This window comes from Tiliqua scincoides, chromosome 4 (assembly GCF_035046505.1).
Source record: "Tiliqua scincoides isolate rTilSci1 chromosome 4, rTilSci1.hap2, whole genome shotgun sequence".
NCBI lineage: Eukaryota > Metazoa > Chordata > Lepidosauria > Squamata > Scincidae > Tiliqua > Tiliqua scincoides.
Window position 1 is genome coordinate 71,639,615 of NC_089824.1, and position 23,209 is coordinate 71,662,823.

A 23,209-nucleotide genomic window follows, 5' to 3' on the forward strand; every position below is an offset into this window, starting at 1 on the left:
TCGGGATTTGGGATATCTAACAGCAGGTTCTGAACCCATGGGCCTGGTCCCTCAGAGCACTAGAGGGCTTTCTGAGAGCCTCTGGAAGATCAAAAATAGCAACTTCTGGTTTTCGGCAATGTATTTACATAAACCCTCTGTCATGGAGATTAATGTGATGCACCAATACTCAGCATCTGCAGAAATGCTCAACACCAGGCTGGACCATGCACTTACAGCCCAATCCTACTGAATTGCAGCAGTAGCAGAACTAGTGTTGTGCTGGCTGCCATAAGGCAGCCATAAATTGCGCTCTGGCAGCATGCACTGCCAGAGCACAGGGGGAAGGCCAACGCTTTCCCAAGCGCATTGCTGCTGTGCTGTCTCCCCACCAGAGCAGGTAAGCCAGTGTGGGAGTGGGTAGGTAGAGCAGAGCCAGGAAGGAGGTGAAACTTAGCAAGGAGGATGTGGGAGAAGGGTGAATCCGGGGGCGATGGCATACCCTGGATCCAATCCTCCACGCCTATCCTCCCCATTTTAGTTGCCTCCCCTCCCCCTTTCTCTCCTTGGACTTTGCTGGCACAGGTCCGAGGTGACCCATGGCAGGGCAGGAGACTTAAAGAAGGAAAAGGTCAATTTAAATCCCCTCTCCCTTCTGAAGGCTCCTGCTCTCCCCCTCCCCAGAAAAGGTGGGTATGCCTTTTCAGCACAACTGCACCAGCAGGGGGAGGGAAGGATAGAATTGTGCCATTAGTTCTAGCCCATAATGAAGGACATCATAATCTGTTCTCAGCCATCTAGAACTTTCCCAGGAGTGTATACCAAAGGTATGCTGATTTAGCTGAAGCCACATCCTGAAACAGCACAAATGCTACCTTGCCCAGCTGATGTAACCCCAGGGTAGCCACAAGGATACTGCAACAGCAAAGGTTTGATTTTAAAAATGCAAGATAAATAAATCCGCAGCTTCCAACAATAAACCACAAAGCTGTTGCACAAGCAGAGTCACCATACTGCAGTGAATGCAATTCCTGAAGGAAGAGATGGTTCAGTGTCTCTGTTCATTCAGCCAACCAACTACCTGCATAGCTTTAAGGACGGTGTGCAGATTAGCAACTGGCAGTCACATCAACACTTGTCTATTTGAAACCAGAAATATCTTCTCAAGCTTAAACAAGACTAGTTTTACTCACACTTGGGGAAGGGGGAAGGAAGAGGAAGGAAAAAGAAGCTTTAATTCCCTACCCACTGCATTTGAAGTTGCCTCTCCTGCCAAGTTTTGTAGTGACCGCCCAGAAGCTTTCCAATGAGGCTTACAGAAGCTCAAAGATAAACAATGCAAACTATGAACTAGCTGCTTACAATCCAACTAAAATCATTTGTGCTAGGAAAACAATCCTTAGGGTCATATTAGATGGGATGGGGGCATGGCCCATATCCATATCCATTGCACAACGACCACAGGTTGTGCTCTGAGTTCTTATATACTTACTCTCTGTAAGTAAGTCCCCTACTTACAGAGAGGTTTGGTACATTTCATATGTAAATTGAGATTGATGTAGGTCAGAAACAGCCTGTTCTTGCCAGCCAAGGGCTCACACTTGGTGGAAACAGCAGCAGAGGACATACTGCGGCCTGGGTGAAAACACTGATGCAGCCATTCATAACGACAATTATTTCACCACTCCTATACCCTGTCCATGTTCCACTCAAGATCTCCCCCTCCCAGGAAAAACTATAGAGGAATTTGGTGATGAACCAATTTTACACAAAATCTTGTTTGTCTCTTTCCAAATACCCACACCCATGAGTTACTAACTTTGACTTACAGAATGAACAAGTTTTTTCATGTAACTAAGGAAGATTAACAAGAGCACAACACACAAAAAAACACGTTGACAGAACTAACATTTAAAAAGAGAGCATCTGCAGAATGTAGTCTTCAGATTTTAACCAGTGTGTATTGTTTGTGCGTTTCTCCAGTAAAACAGCAGCCTATATCTTAAGTGTAGACAATGAAATTCCTGGATAATAAATCTTGGCCATCCAAAGGCAGAAAAATGGTGGCTGTAATTTGAAAAAGCACAACTTGAATCCAATAAGGTTGTTAGATGTGATTTTGTAAATCAGCTTTCATAGAAGTTACAAGAATGGAGAGGAGTACATTTAATACAATTGTTCGTGTCCACAGACCCTCTGAGAGCAGCGCACAAATACCAGATAATTGAGTGCACCACCCTAAAGCAAACACAAGCATTCTTAGATGCAAGGAACAGGACTCTAGATTGTCTTTTAGGAAAGCATTTTGAACACCAGCCCTGCAACTCTATCACTAGTTTAGATGCACAGTTATCAGGGCAAAAGTGTCCAAACAGTTTTGCAAATTGGGTAAGTGAAATCCCAGAGCAGCAAGCTACTCGGTTCATTGCCACAGAGTATATGAATAGCTCCAGTACTGTTAAAACAACCTGAAAATGCACACATACCCCATGTAAATATCTGAAAACAATGCTCTCTTACACAACCAAGTTCACAAACTGATTAAGGCAGAGTAGTTCTTATGTAAAGATAATGGTCTTAAAACAAGGTTACACATAAGTGTTTGGATGGTGGAGTTACAATCAGATCAACTTTTTCAAAATATGGTAATCAGCTTCATCCAGAAACGTCATTAGACCAGCAATGACAGGTATCATTTTCCCTAGGGGAGCTGTATTCAGTATTCGTCAGTGTACCTGCCAAAGTTCTTCCTTACACCCTACTACACCAGTTCTCGTATTAAAGAACTGGCAGACCAGCTTCACCCCTGACAATCATAATTTGCTCACAATTCTTAAATGGTGAGTGCTATTTCTAACATTTCCCCTTCTACAGGACTGTTCAGAATGTCTCTGATAGGAAGCATACACAAAGCCCCCCTCAGGATGCCCCAGTTCAAATGGCAGGCAAGAGGCCCACATGTCAGAACACTCACATATCAAACTACTTGACCCCACAATAAAGCTAGCAAATGCAAGATAAGCTTCTCCTCCTCAACATATTAGCTTTCCAGGGGGCAGGAAATTTTTCATGTTGAGGCACAGTCAGAATCCAATCCTGAGCTGCCTGCAGTGCAGGGCTGCCATGGTGCCAAAGATGGCTGCCACAGCATGCTGAGCGCGCTGGGCAGCCACTGGCAGCTCCTTGGGGGAAGCTGCCTTTCGTCCCCTTCCCCCAGGTAAGGAAAGTAGCCCTGCAATGGGGCTACTCAATTCTGCAGCAGCACTTTAGCCAGCACAGAATCAAGGAGTTCCACGTTGGGCCATGTGGCCTGAAATAGGGCAGCAGAGCTGAACTCAGCTGGTCCTGCCCCTATGCCACTACCTCCCCTCGCCACACTTTCCCTTGCCCTCCACCCAGTCCAGAACATCTCCTCCCCACCTCCCCCCATGCCTCAACTTACCTCTCTGCTGCCAGGTGCTTCGCAAAGAACGCCTGGCAGCAGACTGTCAGCCTCTGACAGGCACTGTCCCAGCACAGGCTTGCATTGGGCCAGCTACGGAGCTGGGCCGGCTCTAACAGCACAAACGTGCCTTACAGCATGTTTGTGACAGTGCACACTGGCACTGAGCCAGCAAACACAATTCAGGATTGGGCTCTCAGACATTTGGTCCTCAAAATGGAACCACACCAGACATGCTTAAAACCATATTGTTGCATACAATTTTAAGGGTAGCAAGTTCTAAAAATAACTTAGATGATCCTGACTGAAATGCAACTCTTTACATCTTGAGTTACTGTTTTCCATAAAACTAGAGGCACCATGTCCTGTACGAGAAGCAGACACTGAATGTATTTGTCTCAGGCCCTCTTCGACATGGCAGTAAGACCTATAGCAGTATGGTGCCATCCTGCACTTCTCAATAATGCCAGAAGAGCAAAGTCACTCGGGCACAGTCCATGCTGTGTCACTGTATCACACCAGAGTTATCCCTCCTAGGGACAGATCACCATTAGCATGGACCCCTTCCAACCAACCTCATGCACTGAGCATTACATACAACAAACCTTTATTAGGCATATAGGACTGAGCATTACTAAGAGGCACAGGAAGGTGCCCAGGTCACCAAAGATAAAGCCAACAAGGGCCTTGGGGCAGAGAGGTCTATACCATTTCAAAAGCTGCATAAGAGATGGGAAAAGGGAGAGGTGATGTCAACCCTAACCAGGAACTCCACATGCATTCTAGTCATTACATATTTGCTTCTAGTGTCATGATGAAATGACTAGCTTCACACGTTGCCTGTATTGTTTATTCATTCCAAGGATATATTTAGTAGGTGGTGAATTCAAAACTGCTCTCTACATTTCCTGTTAAGATAAAATTCTAAAATTAGACACATGTACAGTGGTGCCTCGCAAGACGAAATTAATTCGTTCCGCGAGTTGTTTCGTATTGCAAAAATTTCGTCTTGCGAGGCATCACTGCAAATTGCAAAAAAAAAAAAAATTGCAAAAAAAATTCGTCTTGAGAAGCATGGCCATAGAAAAATTTGTCTTGCGAGTCACCAAAAAAATTGCAAAACGCTTTCGTCTTGCGAGTTTTTCGTTGCACGAGGCATTCGTCTTGCGAGGCACCACTGTACTTAATTTATATACACCTCTCTCTCTCACTCACTCACACAGTAAGCCCCCTGCTTGGCTGCCACCAAGTTATTCTCATATGTAGAAAAAAGTTATATTAAAATAATTGCAAGAACCTGTTCATTAGAAAAGGAGTGTGGAATAATAAGACAACCTTGAAATATGTGCCAGATGTAGACGTCTCCCTCCCCCATATCAAATTTACCATTTTGGACCAATGATGAGACCTATTACTACTGACTTTATTCAGAAGACAGTCCAAGAAGCATACTAAAGGCACACTCAATGAAGACATGACCAGAAATTAGAGTGACACATCCTGAATTTATAAGCTTTAATCTATCATGATCAACTGTGCAGTGTTCCTAGCAAACATTCTGCTTGATCTGTTCATAGTAGCAGTATTCATATTTCCTACCCTTCTTCCATGCCAAATAATGTTGCTGGCAATTATCACTGATAAATCATCCAAGAACTAGGGTTGCCATATATATATTTTTAATGGTCCTGCTCCTATTTTATCATCATCCGCTAATAGGAACTAAGGCAGGATTTCTCAAACTGTGAGTCAGGACCCACTCAGTGAGCGCTTGGTTGGGTTTCAAACTGGAGCCCTTTGGATGCAACTGGGGGCTGCACAGGGTCTCCAAAGCTGGAAGCACTTCCCGTTTATTTCCAGGTTAATAAAAGCAGCTGGAAAGTCACTTCCCAGTTAATAAAAGTGACTTCCGGTTGCTTCCAGGGGGCTGTGGAGACCCAGTGCCTGAAAAGGAAGTGGGTCGCAGTGCCCTTCACCACAGAATAGGTGATCACAGTGAAATTTTGTGAACCCCTGAACTAAGGAACTAAGGCAAAGTTGTTCTTCACACACAAAATCCCTTCTTACCTTCATGCCAGAAACAGTTTCACCCATTTAACATCTGTGCAGATTATGACCAGTTAAAAGAAAAGTTAGCAACCCTATCTGCATGTGCTTGTTCAGTTTTACCCTCCACATGATACTACAACTCATCTGACTCACAATGCATGTGCTACCTTACATTTACCATCTCACCCAAGGCACTACTTCATGTTTTTTCCCCTCATCTGAGCAAGAGAACTCTTCTTCCTACACTACAGGATGTTTTGATAATAGCCAAAGTCTAGGGCTACTTTGGATCCAACACACCAAGGTATTTTAGATTAAGTTGACAATAAGCTGCTGAAGAACAGATTTACAAAGCCTCAACTGATTGGTCAACAACACACAAGTGTGTTGAGAAGAGGCCAAGGCTTGGCCTTTGAAACAAGGCCTCAAAAAAAGCAAGCGCAGAACATCCTTTTCCTTCCACTGAAGGAAAAAAAGTCAGTCGGCAGCATTAACCATTGCCTTTTATTGACTGCTTAATGCTCACTTTTGCAAGCATTCCCCTTAAAATTGGTCAACCACATCTCTCCTCCAGGCTGCCATTTAACAACAAAAGCAACAACAAAGTTAGTATTATTGAAGCTTGGTATTGGCTGCAAGGAACAACTAATGAAACAGATGCTAGACTGGTGGCTGGTTGACAGAACACATTGTTGGAGCTTTGTATATTACAGTGCTCAGCTCTTGGAACCAATTTAGAGCTTCTGATATATTCCCCAAATCTGTGGCTATCTATGTTGCTCATTCTAAGAATGCAGCTAAGGCTTTATTCACTGAAACTGCCTTCTACAGGAATTGGCTGGATGCTTTCTGGCGGTTCCCAACAGCTAGGTTGGGAAACATACTATCAATCCTTCACATGAGGGTCTGCCAATGGTTTATAAGTTTGAGAATGGTCAGACATAATACACAGTTCATACAGCTTGCATCCTACAGCAAGCATTCTGGGGAAAATCATGACTGCCTTTCTAGGAATATTTCCTATGTTCAACTGCGCACCGCAGTGCTCAAGAAGTGGAGAAAGTTGCCCCAGTACAAGCACTGTTTGGATGTTCTGAAAGAACAGACACTGTCCATCCAATTACATGACATCCAAGAACACACCAATCTGCTCCCTCCTTCTGCCCCTCATTTCCCCTTTGTAGAAAGCAGCAAAACGTCGTTCCCAGAGGATCCTCCCCATAATGCAGAATGATGGGCATGCAGCATTCTATATCACATGGAGGAACTCTTCCAGGGAACAGTATTTGCTTCTTCAGGAAAATGCTGTTCCCGAGGGGAGCGGGGAAAGGATGGACCTCGCCTGCATGCTCCTGGACAAGCTGCAAGTAGAGACAGTACCCACTCTTACAGAAGCAAACAGGGCTATAGTCTTCATCCACAGATACGCAAGGGAAAAAAATAAGTCTGTGCATGAAGGCAACCCAAACATTGTGTTTGTGGATTGTAGGCAATAGCAAATGCTAATGGGGGTCTGAAAAAAATTTGACATGGTTCCACTCTGCAAGCTAGGCTGATCTGGACCTAAACAATGCTTGGATGGAAAGGACCAAGGACCCATTCTGGGCTCTAGAAGGGCAAGATACAGGCATTAAGTAAAATGGGATAAGGGGTACAAGACCTGGATTGCAGCATAAATGCTGTACTGTATGAACAGCATGCTTCCTACACAGATTTCCAGTATGTGTAAAGGTTTAGGACTGGTGACTGGATTGTACTACAACTTCTGCTTATTATAAGTGAGTCACATGGTGGGGGTGGGGTCAGAGCAAGAGAAAGGGAAAAAACCTGTTGCCACAAGAAGAGCAATTTTGTACATTGGCCTGAAAGGAAGATAGATGGTACTTACTTCAGGGAGCTAAAACTAATCTGCACCCCAGCAGGCAGATATGGAACCAACAAAGCTGAACTGCACTGAAATCTCTCCTCATGCCCAACTAGATAAAGACTAAATACATGGCATGGCAGCCAGCCTAAGGGAGTCCCAGGAGAACAGCAACAAAGGGCGCAGAGTATCTCCCTTGAGAGAGCTTCTTGTGGCTTCTATTTACTGCAGAGGCACACAGAGGACAACTCAATTATTAACTGTCCTGAGTTTTTATTTAGACTTGCATCTCATTCTAATCCCAAGGCTCAAGGCAGATAACACTGCCTTCTTTATCAACCTGGCAAGGAATCATTCCATTTGGCAGGTAGAGGGCAAAGGTTAAGTATATAGAAAGGACCCAACGCCACCCAATTGTACTCGGATGGAATTTAAATCCATCTGCACATGTAACATTCTGGTCACTCCTGTACCTGTGACAGCATCTGTTTCAACTGCTACTAGCAATGTTGATGGCACAATATACTTTACAGAGAGAACCCTAGAGCTGAACATCTGAGCACTTCCTATGGTGCTGATGTGAGAGAGAGAGATACTGGGCCAAGATGGCAATCTTCTCACAACCTGCTCAGCCAGAGTGTTACACAACAGACATAGATGAGGTATAGGGTAGAGAAAACACCCATTTACCCATTTATTTAGTTGTTTTTTTTAAGCCAGTGTTAGTAGCTTCTATGTTTGAAGCAGCAAAAGTTTAACACTGCAGCTGTAAGGCTATAATGGCTGGTAAGGGAATAGGTAGGAAGAACAGAGGAAGAAGATAAAGATTTATTTTCCTCTAACCAACCAGATTAAATATTGGCCATGGCTTTAAGTACAACATTCCACTTCTCATGTCAAACACATCAATGTGTTTACTTTTGACTTAATGCCAATGAGCCTCTCTCTCCACCTCTTTCGCTTTCTACATTTTTTGAGGAAGAAACATTGTAACAATAAATAACCTGTGATGCAAGGTCATTTAGATCCTGCACTTTCCAGTACTACATCCAAGCTAAATAAGAACTCATTTTTTTCCCCCATAACAGAGGAGATGCAAATACATTTGAATGGACAAAGACACAACAACATGATGATGTTCCTCAAGATCTAAGCTGGTTCTGCAAATAAGTCGACAAAATTTACTGGTTAATATAATATAGGTATGTATTAGCTGCTAATATCACCCTGCTAAGTGGATTTTCACTTATTATTATTAGAATATTTATATGCCACTTTTCAACCACTGGAAAAGACAACGTGCTGGGGGGAAGAGGGACTGTTACTCTCCTTCTGCTAAATATAAGAGGAGCACCACTTTGAAAGATGGACTATAACAGGGGTGACAAACATAAGCCCCAGGGGCCGGATACGGCCCACAGAAGCTTTTTGACTGGCCCTCAGGCTCTCAGCTGCTGAGCAGTGCTGAAGTGTTACTGCTGAAAGGGCAGCTCACATGAAAATTGTGTTCTCCCGTATCTTGAAATATGATCAAAATTTGCATATTTTCTCTTCTGTCTTTTGTGGCTAATGAGTTCCTAAGGGAGAAAAAAGTGCTTATTTTTGGTTATGACCTGTTTAATGACATCACTTCATGCCTCATGACATCACCTCTGGCCCTCAGCAGGCATAATGAATGCTATTCGGCCCTCAGTATAAAACGAGATTGACACCCCTGGACTATAAGCTTGCATGCATACATACTTTCCTCCCTCCCCTTGAATGCAGAGAAGTACATTACTAGTAGACTGGAGCTGGCTACCCGTCCCCACACTCCACATGGGGTGAAGTAGAGAGGATAAAGCTCCAATTCTATACACTCTTTTCTGGGAGTAAGCCTCCACTAAACCCAATGTGCTCCTGAGTAGACATCCGTTGTAAGAAGTATGCAAATCTCAGTGATGGCATACGAACTTACTTTGAACTTTAACCATTATTTCAGAGTCCACACATGAGGATTTAAACTTAAGTCTGTTACAGAGGAGGGAAGGCATTTCCGAAGATCAATTTAAAATATTAATCTCCTGCTTTCCCCCCCACTCATCCCTAATAGCACCTTAGAACAGGGGTGTCAAACATAAGGCCCAGGGGCCGGATGCGGCCTGTGGAAGCTTTTTATCCGGCCCTCAGGCTTTCAGCTGCTGAGCACTGCCGAGGTTCTTATGAGGTGTTACTGCTGAAAGAACAGCCCACATGAAAATTGGGCTCTCCCATATCTTGAAATATGATCAAGTTTTGCGTATTTTCTCTTCTGTCTTTTGCAGCTAATGAGTTCTTAAGTGAGAAAAAAGTGCTTACTTTTGGTTATGATCTGTTTAATGCCATCACTTCCTGCCTAATGACATCACCTCCGGCCCTCAGCAGGCATGATGAATGCAGCCCGGCCCTCTGTATGAAACGAGTTTGACACCCCGCCTTAGAACTTGCCACATTACTGAAAAGAACATGCAAATTCCATTTGCTATTGAAATACACTGACACACTGCAGCCTTCCAGTTCACAATATACTTCTGTTGCTTTTCTTACTGCTAATACAGTTTACTCACTCCAAATCAAGCATCTCAGCCAAAGAACGAACCCAATAGGATTCTTCCACTCTCAACTTTTGAAGGCAAGTTGTAAGAACAATGATTAAAAGACGTTCAGCATGTGAGTTACCATTTCATCTTACCTTGTTTTTGAATGAAAATCCTAAGCAGTGGGTTTGCACTTGAAACAGCCTTGAAAAAGTTGTCATCATTATTAATAGGGAGAAGGTCCCCATGTATATCTGCATATCCAATCATTACCTCCATGTTGGATATGTGGTGGATGTGAAGGATAAGTTTGTAGAAGTCTTCAAATTTTCCTGGTTTGTAACGATCCAGAGAAAATCTTCGAAATTCTGCACCAAACTGCAATTAAGAAAGCAAAAGTGAGCAAATGTCAGGGTTTTTAGAAGCAGAAACTTTTCATGGTTGAGTTCACGTACTGATTTTATTCTAATTCACAACATGCAACTCATCTAAACTTCAATCTTATTCTTGTACAAGATTTTAATGGGACTTGCAATTTTATAAAGCCATCATCTTAAATTAGAATTGACTTAAGTGGTATTTCAAAATACAAAATGCAATTATATGAATCAATGGCACAATTGTTACCATTTATTTCATCATTAATAAATGAATATGGCTAGTTTAGTTTTCTGAAACTTCTTACGAGTATAGCACAATGATTTAGACTTGATCTGAATGCCACACAAATTATTTTAGCACAGCAATAAACAACGGGGAGATGAAATAGAATGGAAGAGGAGGCTCATGTAATTATGAAGTTAAACAAACCCCAACATCATGTATGTTATCTACTCACCACAAGAAAAGTCTATCTTGGAGACATTGGAGTGTAACTTAGTTCAGTCATAACAAACCATGATTTGTGCTAGCTGTAATTTAGGTCAACAGCAAACCATGGTTTAAAATGTTACTATCATTTTACATCTTATCAGCACTCGCCTTCAAAATTTTACTCCAAGGTTTAACAGCCTCTGGAAGTAGAGCGCTAGCCTCGTCCAAGGTTTGTTAATTCTCACATCTACTCAAACCATGATTTACAAATATACTCCAGTCTGCCAGCCACCTGCAAGCCATAGTTTGCCAGATCTGGGGTTTGGATGAACCTGTCCACCTAGTGAGTGGATCTTACTGTTCCGCCCCCACGCGGCTCATTGTCTGGGACGGGTAGACTTTTTTCTTTTTTTTCCTTGAATAAAAATGCATTTCCTGAATAAAATGATACAAAATACATGATCGTAATACATATTATCTATAAAGAGAGAACACTTCCACAAATGAGAGAAAAATAAAAAACTATATAGAAATACCTAAAAAAAGGTTTCAAGAAATTCATTAACATGAAATTGTCTTCTGTATTCAACAGTATTCAACAGTTTCAAACACAGAAAGCGCCAGGAGATCCTCCCTCCATTGGTGATAGCGGGAGGGCATTTATCCTTCCAAGTATAAGTGTTTTTGCAAATGTCAGGGTGTTGAGCATACATCTTTGCTGTCGTCTGGGTAGACCTGGGCACCAGGACACTCAGGGCAGTTGCGTCTGCCCAGATGTCCTGTTGCACAGCCTTCTGGGATGTCAGCCAACAAATGCAACTGCCCAGAACATCCTGGTACCCAGATCTATCCAGATGATGAGCTGCGTGGGGGCGGAACAGAAAGCTGCAGTCCAGATGGGGACTGCATTCCAGGTGCACAGTGGTCACGAGTTTGGGCGCTGATGGTTTAGCACAGGGGTGCTTAATAGGTAGATCGCGATCTACCGGTAGATCGCGAGGCAAAATGAGTACATCGCAGAGTGCCGACCCCCCCCTTTCAGGTGCCTCTGGGAGGAAACGCCGGGAGTAAGGCCCATTGTACTCAATGGGGCTTACTCCCAGGTAAGTGTGGCTAGGATTGCAGCCTCACAGCCTAATGCTAGGCATGTCTACTCAGGAGTAAGTCCTGTTATACTCAGTGGGGCTCAAGGTACACCAACATACATTGTACACATAAATGTTATATGTTATGATGGCGCGAACATTGTAAAAAAAACTCTGGTAGATCTCCGGGCCTTGCTGGGTTTCAAAGTAGCTCTCGAGCCAAAAAAGTGTGAGCACCCCTGGTTTAGCACATCATCTGAATTGATGTAACAATTCACTTCAGAGACCTGGTTAGAACTAGTTTTCCTGAATGGCTGCAGAGATTAATGGCAAGCAAGTCCCTTATCCCTGACTTCCTAATACAGCTTGCTGTTAGTTGTGTTGAGACGCTGCTTTCTCAACGCCTCTTCTGTGTGTCTCTCTAGATGGGTAACCAGAAGGACGTTTGGGCATCCCTCAGGGGACTGAATTCTCCCCATCTGCTGATCCCTATTTAAGAGAAACAAAAACAATTGTTTTAAGAGAGAACAGTTTAGTGCTATGGAATGCAGAAAAGGGGAACTTAATACCCTAGGAGTTAGGGTGCCCTGGCATTAGAGAAAAAATTCTTCGGACTCCAAATGCATTAAGTGGGAGTTTTCCAGATTTGCCTTTTCATATTTCTGACCAAGTTCCTACTATTCTGAAATAGTTAAAAATTTATTCCGCATCTATAGTAATAAATGTGAAAGCAAAATAGTTTTATTTGGGCTACTCCCCCCCCCCCGTGATCACCAAAAAGCAGAACTGACACTGCCACAGTTGCCTTCCCTGCATTTGCTTTGCATACACAAAGAGAACCCATGCAAGACATACACTTTTTCCTGTTTACTGTGCATAAGACATTAACTATTCTGAGAAACATTTCAAGAAAAAGTGACTACTGTTAATGTATGGGTCTCATTCTATTCACAACCCACTTGGGGGGATCTAAGATCAAATATCTTAGGAATAGATATTTGCAGAGGGGCTGCAGAGGGAAAGAGATCAGCAAGATCAGCAAGAGATCAGCCTTTCCCTACCCTTTCACAAACAGAGCTTCTTCCATTAATGAAGAAGCAGTTAGGATATAACCCTTGATCTCCACTTGTAGACAAATACAAGAGTTCTAATGTGATAGACCAAGTTTTGAAGAGGTTGCTTATCTCCTTGAAGGTTCTTGCAGATCATAAAGCACACTAAGGAACTATACTACGGTCTGTCCCACTTTATCTTTTATCTGCCTCGGAACCTAGGAGAAATGACAGTCCCAGCCACCCCTCTGCTTTTCCTTACACCTTTATCCAAAGTACGCCATGTGAATGTCATGTCAACCAAAAATCAATGGGTAACATTAAATAACCCCTTTCTGAGACAGTTTCCCTGACCTACAGTCATGCAGTCAATGCAAACTCACATAACACCAGTCAGTTAACGAGTAGTATCAACTGCTCCCCAGAAAAAAACTGATTTCAGTTCAGGGGCTTGCAGAAAGCCAAGCGGCAAACATACTATTATGTTCCTAGTCTTGATGATATCTGAAACTATTAACAGGAAAATTGGTCAAGCACCCTTAACTCACTGTGCAAGTGGGCCTGTACATGGACATTAAGAGATGTTAAGTATGTGCAAATGAGTCATAATCCAAGTGTACAAATGATTCATGGGAGTCGGAGTTGGAGAGACATGAGAGGCCTCAGCTGTCAAGCACGCCAACAAAGTAAAGGACCACTAAGAATGACTGGGTTGATAGCAAGGAGAGTTTATATAGACATATATACACACACCCAAACTGAACATAGCCTTTAATGCAGAAGGGGAGGTGTGTGTGTGTAGAAAAGGAAAAAAAAACAAAACCCCAACATTTACCCAGAAAGACAATCCAAGGCCTTTAACTAATATACCCAAGATTCCCATCAGGCGACTTTGCATTTAATTTTGTGAACATTCTGCTCTACAGGAGTTATTACAAGTTATTGATTGTATTAACATAATTTACTAATAGTCCTATTACAGCATTATTGAAAGAAAAACTTTTTTAGCATATATTACAGTGATACAAAAAGCTGCATGTCCCTCTCAATTCAAAATCCTGCACACTGCAACAAAGAGAACGAGCTAGTATGAAAAGGTAAGAATTTCATGAGTCTCAATCTCTGTAAAAAATACAACAGCAACTCTTCGTAAGAAACTATAAATGAAAAATCAAGTCTTCCATCAGAATGATATTCAAAATGCACATATAAAGTCAGGGACTCCTTATGCAGTTTCCATCAAGGGCGGGCAAAACAATAGATTGCATGTTTCCCACGGATTGCAAGCATTCATCTAACTCACAAAAAGATTTTGTGAGCTCCAAATTAGCAATACTTGTCTTTGGGCCATAGACTTTTTATGTAGCTGTTCCCAACTGCTTCACTTATAGGAAATAAGATTATTTCCATACTTTTCCTAATTAAAAGCCGATGAGCAGCAGCAACACATATCCCAGCACTCTCCTGAGTACAGGCAAGAATCTCTTGGAGTTCATTTCTAGAGACCTTTTTCAGAATGTCTTTCCTTCGCTTTGAATCTTCCTATCACTGGGATGCTAAATGGCTTCAAAAGACTGGATATTTGCCTATCACACATGCCACATGAAGACACCAGCCAGAACAATCCTTCATTATAGGAGCCTAATCGACTTATTAGGGAGTTTTTGAACAATCAAGTACAGTAATTGACTTTGACCTACTTACCTAATGCAAACATCCCAAAAGACACTGAAAATCCAGAGCAAGAGAAGGAAGGGCAAGAAGGGGTTGAAGGTAATTGAGCCTGACAGTGCTATAAATAGTGATTAACAAACAGAATTTTACATGGTCACTTTTCAAACAATGGGCCCCTATCCTAAGAATCTCCTGAATATTAGTAACTGTCTAGCAACTCGCAATTCCAAGCAGCAACAAAAAAAGTGATATCCAAAGATCCAATACAACAGGAAACCCTCTCCTATTCCTATAGTAAATCTGAAGAATATAAAAAGCATCAATCAGAATGACTAAAGGCAAATGCTCTTTGTTCACGTGATATACTATGCAGTGGTTCTCAATCTTTTTAGCACCAGGATCCACTTTTTAGAATGGCAATCTGTCAGGATCCACCAGAAGTGATGTCACTACCCTGGAAGTGACATCAACAAGCAGGGCAATTTTTAACACCCCCCCCATAGGACAAATCAAGGCTGCAATCCTAACCACACTTTCTTGAGAGTAAGTCCAATTGAACAAAATAGGACTTACTTCTGAGTAGACCTGGTTAGGATTGTGCCCCAAATTGATCAAGTAAGAAAGTAAATTAAAAGTTTACAATAAGTATAAGTTTAAAAAATTAATTAAAATAAAGAACCCTCCTAACCCTCACAAGCAGTTGCTGATCTGTTCTTAAAATTTTTTCCAAGCATCCCAAAGGCTGCAATCCTAGCCACACTTACCCAGGTGTAAGCCCCATTAACTATCACTGTTAAAAGCATATACATAGTAGTGTGTTAAAAGCACAAATCTGTAACATTTCCCCAAATGCAGTCATATACTATGGTAGCATCAAGTCTAATATATATATATATATATATATATATATATATATATATATATATATATATATATATATATATATATATATATATATTAAAAATACATTGAAATGAATGTGAAATTGACTCATGACCCACCTAGTGGGTCCTGACCCACAGTTTGAGAAACACTGAACATAACATAAGAACAGCCCCACCGGATCAGGCCATAGGCCCATCTAGTCCAGCTTCCTGTATCTCACAGCGGCCCACCAAATGCCCCAGGGAGCACACCAGATAACAAGAGACCTCATCCTGGTGCCCTCCCTTGCATCTGGCATTCTGACATAACCCATTTCTACAATCAGGAGGTTGTGCATACACATCATGGCTTGTACCCGTAATGGATTTTTCCTCCAGAAACGTGTCCAATCCCCTTTTAAAGGCGTCCAGGCTAGACGCCAGCACCACATCCTGCGGCAAGGAGTTCCACAGACCAACGACACGCTGAGTAAAGAAATATTTCCTTCTGTCTGTCCTAACCCGCCCAACACTCAATTCAATGGATGTCCCCTGGTTCTGGTATTATGTGAGAGTGTAAAGAGCATCTCCCTATCCACTCTGTCCATCCCCTGCATACTGGTATACAGCATTTACTGAATGAAGCCTAGTTTTGATCAAGTGTTATTGGCTGTTTCCCCATGGGAAAGAACATGGACAACTACTTCTAGGTCCAAATCCCAATCAACTTTCCAGCACTGGCATAACTGTGCCAACGGGATGTGTGCTGCATCCTGCAGCTGGGCTGCACTCATGGAAATCTCCTCAAAGTAAGGGAATGTTTGTTCCCTTACCTTGGAGCTGCATTGTCCTTATGACTGTGCTGGAAAGTGGGTTAGGACTGCATGCACCCTTAACTGCTTACGTTTAAAAGAATTATGAAAGAGTCAAAATTTCAGCACAAAAGTCGATTTTGGGAAACTGCTTAGTCAGTGTTAAGATCTGGCTATTCTGCCCAGTAAGATTAAGAAAGAAAGGAGAGACAAGTCAGCCAATCCATTTAATGTGTCCACAACCTTAGCATTACTGTAGCATTTATCAGGAGAACAACCTTCTAAGGAGGATCTGAGGAATGTTGTCTGAGACACACTGGGCAGATCACCACCTGGGATGGCTACCAGCAAGAGTGGGAGTGATGAAGGAAGGACAGTCAGTTCAGTCTGCATACAGGAGGCACTCTATTAACTCATCCTTCCTTCTAAGGAAGCTGTGCACAGGGTTACAATACTCCATAATAGCCTTTCCCTATGACCTAAACGTTTTGGAAGGAGATTACAACAGGTTTGGCACAGAAGGAGTCTGGGCTTAATTTCTCAAAGCAGCAGGTGAAGGACCAGTGAAACTCAGTGGAGTTGCCTGCTACTGAGGAAGATTATGGTAAGGTGTCTTCGGAAGAGGAAACACAACTTCCATCAATTAAGTTGAGTGAGGTCCTACAAGGTCATGTTCTTAGAAACTCAGAGTCAAGTACATACACAGAAAGTTATGGAACTGAATGGGTCATTAAATTTAACTTTTCCTAGTACAGTATAAAAGTGAACTGTAATCACAATGGGGGGCCCCACAGGGTGCTACACTGGGGTGGAGCTCTGATGTACAGGTATAGTTCTACTTGTACATCCTAGTGCCTACTTTTTTTTTTGTTGAATATTGTACGCACTCCCCTTAACAATAAACATTTAGCAATAAGCAAGAACACTGAGTTAAGTCAAATGATGTCAGAAGGAGGGAGAAGTATGATTGCTAAGGATTTCATACTTAATCATCGAGTTGCTGAGGCCACAATCCTAGTATACACACTTTCCTGGGAGTAAGCCCCATTAAACACAATGGCATTTATTTCTGAGTAGACATAGGATTACCTTGTAAATGTACACTAGGAACCAAAGAAATGTCTCTTTGTAGATCACTCAGAGAACTTCAACAACATGAACCAAATCAGATTATGATTAAACACAAAATAATATGTATATTGATAGAAGATAGGGATGTCTAATCTAAAAGGATTCCAACAGTGAGAGTTTTAGGTGGAGAACAACCATCAGCCTTCTAGAAAACCACATATTTCCAGGAGCAAAAAAGGATAGTGTGGCAGCCCCATTTCTACTCAATTTATATTAAATGGCACACTCGGAATCATAACCCGCAGAGAATTATCTACAGCAGTTATGAAACTGACTGTATTACTGTGCTCAGATGAATACTTTATCATCGTGAACAGGTTGGTTTAAGATGGCTTCTCAGAACCAGGGAATGGCCAGCCAAAAGAAACAGCCAAATGCCAATTATACACAGACAAAGATTGCTATTTCTGGAGCTCATTTTGGGTCCCACAAATGGTCGCTTGATGGTCAGGAGCTGGCACCAGTTAGCAGCTTGTCTGGACATCGAGTTTCTAGGAATAAGACTGACTACTCATCTATCTGCAACAAAGATGGACATTTCCAAATCTTTTGTGAGCCACTTTGGGTTTTCTAGGAACTCCAAGGAAGAAAATTTCAGCTAGTCTAAACTGAAAGAGCATGTACCAAAGCAGCAACCCAACAACAAATGGAGTCAAGATACGGTAACTGGCAGTTATTAATCAACTTGAAATTTCATTTTAAAAACATGTCTGAGATCCCTTACCATATCAATAGAGTTAGGGGGGAAATCATTGGCCACAGATGGCTTTAAAATTGCCACAAGATTCATCGTGGCCACTGCGGATGCTGGGGTAGCCAATACGAGATTCAAAATGGCCACCATGGATCACTTCAGAATGGCTGTGGACTGGTGAGAACAGACCATGAATGGCGCAAGGTAAGTCACACTTTTTGTTCCTACGGATAAGTGAATCTGTGGGAACAGGGTGCACCAATACAAACACCATTCTGATACCATCCACATATTCTGATGGTATTTAGGCCAAACTGATTTCCCCCTAACCCTATTGATCCCACAGGATCAATGATTTATATTCTCAGATTCAGTATCCACTGGGTTTTCCAGGAACGTAATCCCCACAGATACGAACAATTGCTGTAGTTACAGAACATCTTTTAAATTACTGCAGTGATCTTTGATAATTACTTAATGTGCATTTTGTGATTATCGTGTGAGTTGAACAATAAAGATAGGCTCAGATCAAATTGTATTTCTCTTGTATTTGCACAAGATTAAATTTCAAAAATCAATATTTGTTATTTAACTTCTATACTTCAGAGCTCCAGAAGATGTGATTAAGGATGGTATATTCAAAAGAAGATTCAATACCAGGATGGACATAGTGTTATCCCACAAAGTACACCTAGCTTGTGAGATCAGAAGCAGAGTTCTTGACTCAGACACTGCTCTGACCGGAGATTAGGTCTGCAAGTGTGTATGAAGCAGAGCTTTGAAGCCACATCTTGGGAACATTCACTCCTAGGAGAGGAATTGGGTTATAACTTTCTTGCTCCATCAGATTGATTAGGTTTCCACAGGGTTCTACAAACATCAGCTTGGCTGACTAGCCAGCTGTTATCAGCAGACACCACTGACCTCCTTGGGCATGCACAATGGGCTTGAGAGAAAAGAAAGTTCAGCTAACAGTACAAATTAGAGATAATGGGAATCTTCCCAACTGCTCTGAAGGGATTCTTACAGTCTCAAAAAATGAACGTGCAAATGAGACCTCTGAGGAGGGGATTTGCGTGACACTGGGTGTCCTGCTCACTAGAGAGCTGGGGTACTTGCTCTGGCAAGTGAATTTGTGGATGTATGGATTTCTAGACAGTTGTAATTCAGCTTCCACAGTATGTAGGTTGCTCTGTCTCCTGAGACAGATAATCTAAACCTTTAATATTTTTTTTGGGGGGGGGGGAGAAGAATAGTTCTAACTGTGATGTTATTGACTTTGGAAAACTGCCTCAAGTGCCCTTTTTATTTGAAAGGAAGACTAGATATTTAAAAGAAATCTGGATGGAGAAATGCCACTAGAATTTTGCATTCCTGCTTACAAGTCTGTACAGATTTTGAAACAGAGACACCTCCTACTTTTTAGCAGGCATAAGCCGATACATGGGGTCATTCATAGGTCTGAAATTTTCTCATGTCATCCCGGTCCTAGCAGGCAGCTGAGTCATCCAATTTGCAACAACTGCTGGCACTACTATTCATCATTTACACTTTTCAACACGAGAAGCACTTCAAGATTATTTCTGCATTGTCTTGAATATGGATAAGTGATGAGCAACTCAGCTGACTCACCTATCCGTTCTACAGTCTTGAGGCTGAAGAACACGATTAAAAATTAATTCAGTTCAGTACAACTGAAGCAGAGCTAGTCAGAGTCATATAGCTTTTGTAACTCAGCAAAAGTAGTAACTTCTTGCACAACCGGATCTCTCCCTGATGAGTACACAGGGACTAAATCATCCTCCCTGTACCCAGTTGCACATCTGTGGTTGTTGGTCAAGGGTAAGCCAACTAGAACTGTAAACCAACTAGAGTTGTAATCAACCTCAAAATGTTGCAACATAATCCTATAGACGGTTACTCAGAAGTAAGTTCCAATGTGTTCAATAGGTCTTACACCATGGTTAAGACGACCATGGGTCTTACTGGATACACATTAGTGAGTAAGTTCCACTTAAAACAACAGGATTTGCCTCTGAGTAAGCATCCATAGGATAATGCAGCAAGACATTTGTTAAACTTTAATGGATTTATAATTAAATCTACATAAATTTGCATATGAATAAAATCACTTTATAAAGGGGGGAAAGTTAAACTGGCTGAAAACAAGTAACTTTGATTTGGTATCTGTGCACATGGGCTCTGGATGCCATACCACAGGGCAGCACTTCCCAAAGTCACTGGGCTCACAACGCTCTTTGCACTGCCCAAACCCAGAAGCAAGTCACAATGATACAAGACGCATCACACGCTGATGTCACCAGTCACTTTCTTCCAGGTTCGGAGGCCAAAAGGAGCCTCAAAATAGCTGTAAGGAGGCTAGGGCGGGTGGGTTTTTCCGAGCATGTAATTTTCACACACCACAGCTCTGGCTGCCACACCAAGTCTCCTTACCACTATTTTTAGGTTCGCACTGTGGACCCGCTGCTGAGCAGTGGGGCTCTGGCGATGCCCTGGGGCAGTGATTTTCAATCCTTTTCATCTCATGGCACACTGACAAGACACTAAAATTGTCAAGGCACACCATCAGGTTTTTGGCAAGGCACACCATGCTGCCAGTGGGGGGGGCTCACATCCTCCATTGGCCCTATTAATAAATGACCTTCCCCCAAATTCCTGTGGCACACCTGTGGACCACTGGCAGCACACCAATGTGCCAAGGCACAGTGGTTGAAAATGGCTGCCCTGGGAAGTGCCTTGCAATCCACACAATAGCAACCACTGCCACAGGATGTACACAAAGGAAGTTAAACATGACAAACGCCCACTACAGTAAGAGACAAGTTAGTTGCGACAAAGGTTTTAACCCAACACAACCCTATGTGGGAGTAAGTGAACTCTGTGGAGCTTACTTCCAAGTAGACACTCAAAGGACTACAGTGCAACTTCTCATTAATTTTAATGAATCTCAGTCATAATTTTATTTGGATACATGCCCATGAGCTGAGTGTTTTGGAGTTATATTTGAAATGACTCACAAGAAACTAATATTTAAGCATAGTGACCTAACTGCAATATCCTTCAATATTCAATTACACAGCAGCCTTCAATTCATTTTTCTTTTGCCTATTTTCTAATATCCACACATGGATATTTTCTATATTTGGATAATTTTGATAAAGTAAATACTTTAAAATCACACATGCACTATCGTAACAGAGGGATCATCTCCTGCATGAAAAGAGAAAATACATCTACAGTTTTATAAATCTTTTTGGCTTTAAAAAATAGCCATTTTAAAAAAATTAAACTTGTGCGATTAATCTAACAATCACACACTGCCCCCTTAGTCAAAATCACTGAACAACAAGTCCTGTCCTTTGGTATAGGATTTGCTTGATATTTTGTATATTGATTTCTAGTAAATTATTGGACAAGGAGTGATAAAGGATGAAAAAAGAGAAGAGGCTAGGGCACGGGTATAAATTGTAGTAAAGTAAACTGAGTCACAGAAATTGGGCAGGGGCAGAGTGAAAGAATTTATGTAGGCAAAAAATCCACAGCTTCAACTATTGGATACCTTGCTCGGCGCTCCTGCTTAGCTGAAAAATGCCATACAAGAGCCTCTGAAACTGTTTCCTCCACAATTAAAATGTACAAGACCGTGAAATGTGTATTCAAAGAAAAGAAAGCCGTCTCAGTTAGGTAGCCAAATTCCAAGTTGTATGCTAGGTGGTACACATGCAGAATATAAACTGATCTAGCTGGATTATGGCAAAAGCACATTCCTGAGGCCAGAAAGATACAAGCTATCCGCGTCACTTCTAGCTACTGACCAATCTGGATTGAGCTACATTCCCCCTTCCAGTGTTTACCATGCCTAGGCAGGTTTTTTTTATCTCAGGTGGCATCTCACACTGCTTCAAGCAACACCTAGGAGAAATTCTTGCAGTGTGCTTCCACATTCTGCATAACAATCCTGCACAGAATTCAGAGGAAGGAGACTTAACCAGTATGTCAACTAACACATACACACCCTAAACCTACTTAGGGCTGCTTCACATGCAATCATTTCCTACAGGGACATCACTTTCATGGAAAAACTTGCACCCATGTGACAGCACAATCTACAGTATGCAAGATGGAAGCTGCAGTTTGCTACCACCACACATATGTTTAATGTGTACACATATGTACAGCTCACACCAATACAACAAACATGTACATGTGACTGTACGTTTTCCTGAACAGAAAGAACTGTTGTATATGCAGTAGCCTTCAACACACATTAAGAAGTAATACACTTGTGTACACAGGACATGATCCAGCTACAGTTCTCCACTTGGAGCTCAGACGTCAGAAAAACAAGAGCTGTCACCATCTGCAGAGAGAGAAAATCTGATCTGGTATACTAAGGCTGTTTAAAACTGTTGTCAATCCTGATAACACATGAGCTTTCAGAGTGAAAAGAGAAAGCAGCTTGCCAAGTGTTAAGCTCAGAATTTTGTTGAAATTCTAAAGCAAACATGGAAGAGAGTGCATTTTAATTTACTCATTAAAAAAAGTTGAATTCCACAAAGTTCAGGAAGAAACACTGTCTGCAGAGACGTAACATAGGCTGGAAGAGACAGGACACTTAAAATTATGCCTTTGACATGATCGTGCTACCAAAAGGAGGCTGCAGATTAGTAGGCCATATTAACGTATGCATAATTATATATCATCCAACAAGATAAACCACAAGCTGTTTCTGCGCTGCTCCACCCTAGCAATGGTTGTTCCCAGGGAAGAACTGCAAGATGATCTGACTTCTGCATGTGTCAGAAAGCCGAACTACTACAGAGCCAACAATATTCCACAGTTAAAATCAGATCCATCTATGTCAGTTGTTCTCACACATTTAGCACCGGGACCCACTTTTTAGAATAAGAATCTGTCAGAACCCGCAGGAGGTGAAGTCATGACCGGAAGTGACATCTTCAAGCAGGAAAATTTTTTACAATCCTAGGTTGCAATCCTATCCACACTTACCCAGGAGTAAGTCCCATTTACTATCATTGTTAAAAGAATTTACACAATAGCTTGTTAAAAGTACAGGTCTGTAACATTTCCCCAAACGTAGTCACATGCCATGGTAGCATCAAATAGTAAAATATTGAAATGAATGGGGACCCACCTGAAATTGGCTTGCGGCCC

General features: G+C 42.0%; 1 protein-coding gene across 1 annotated transcript in view; it reads right to left on the bottom strand.

The window, feature by feature from the left end:
- PARD6G (par-6 family cell polarity regulator gamma) overlaps window positions 1-23,209 on the bottom strand; it is an 85,982-nt gene that overhangs the window by 51,372 nt on the left and 11,401 nt on the right. The window contains exon 2 of the mRNA XM_066625195.1: window positions 10,045-10,267. Coding sequence (XP_066481292.1) covers window positions 10,045-10,267 — 223 coding nt within the window. The remainder of the gene's footprint in view (window positions 1-10,044; window positions 10,268-23,209) is intronic.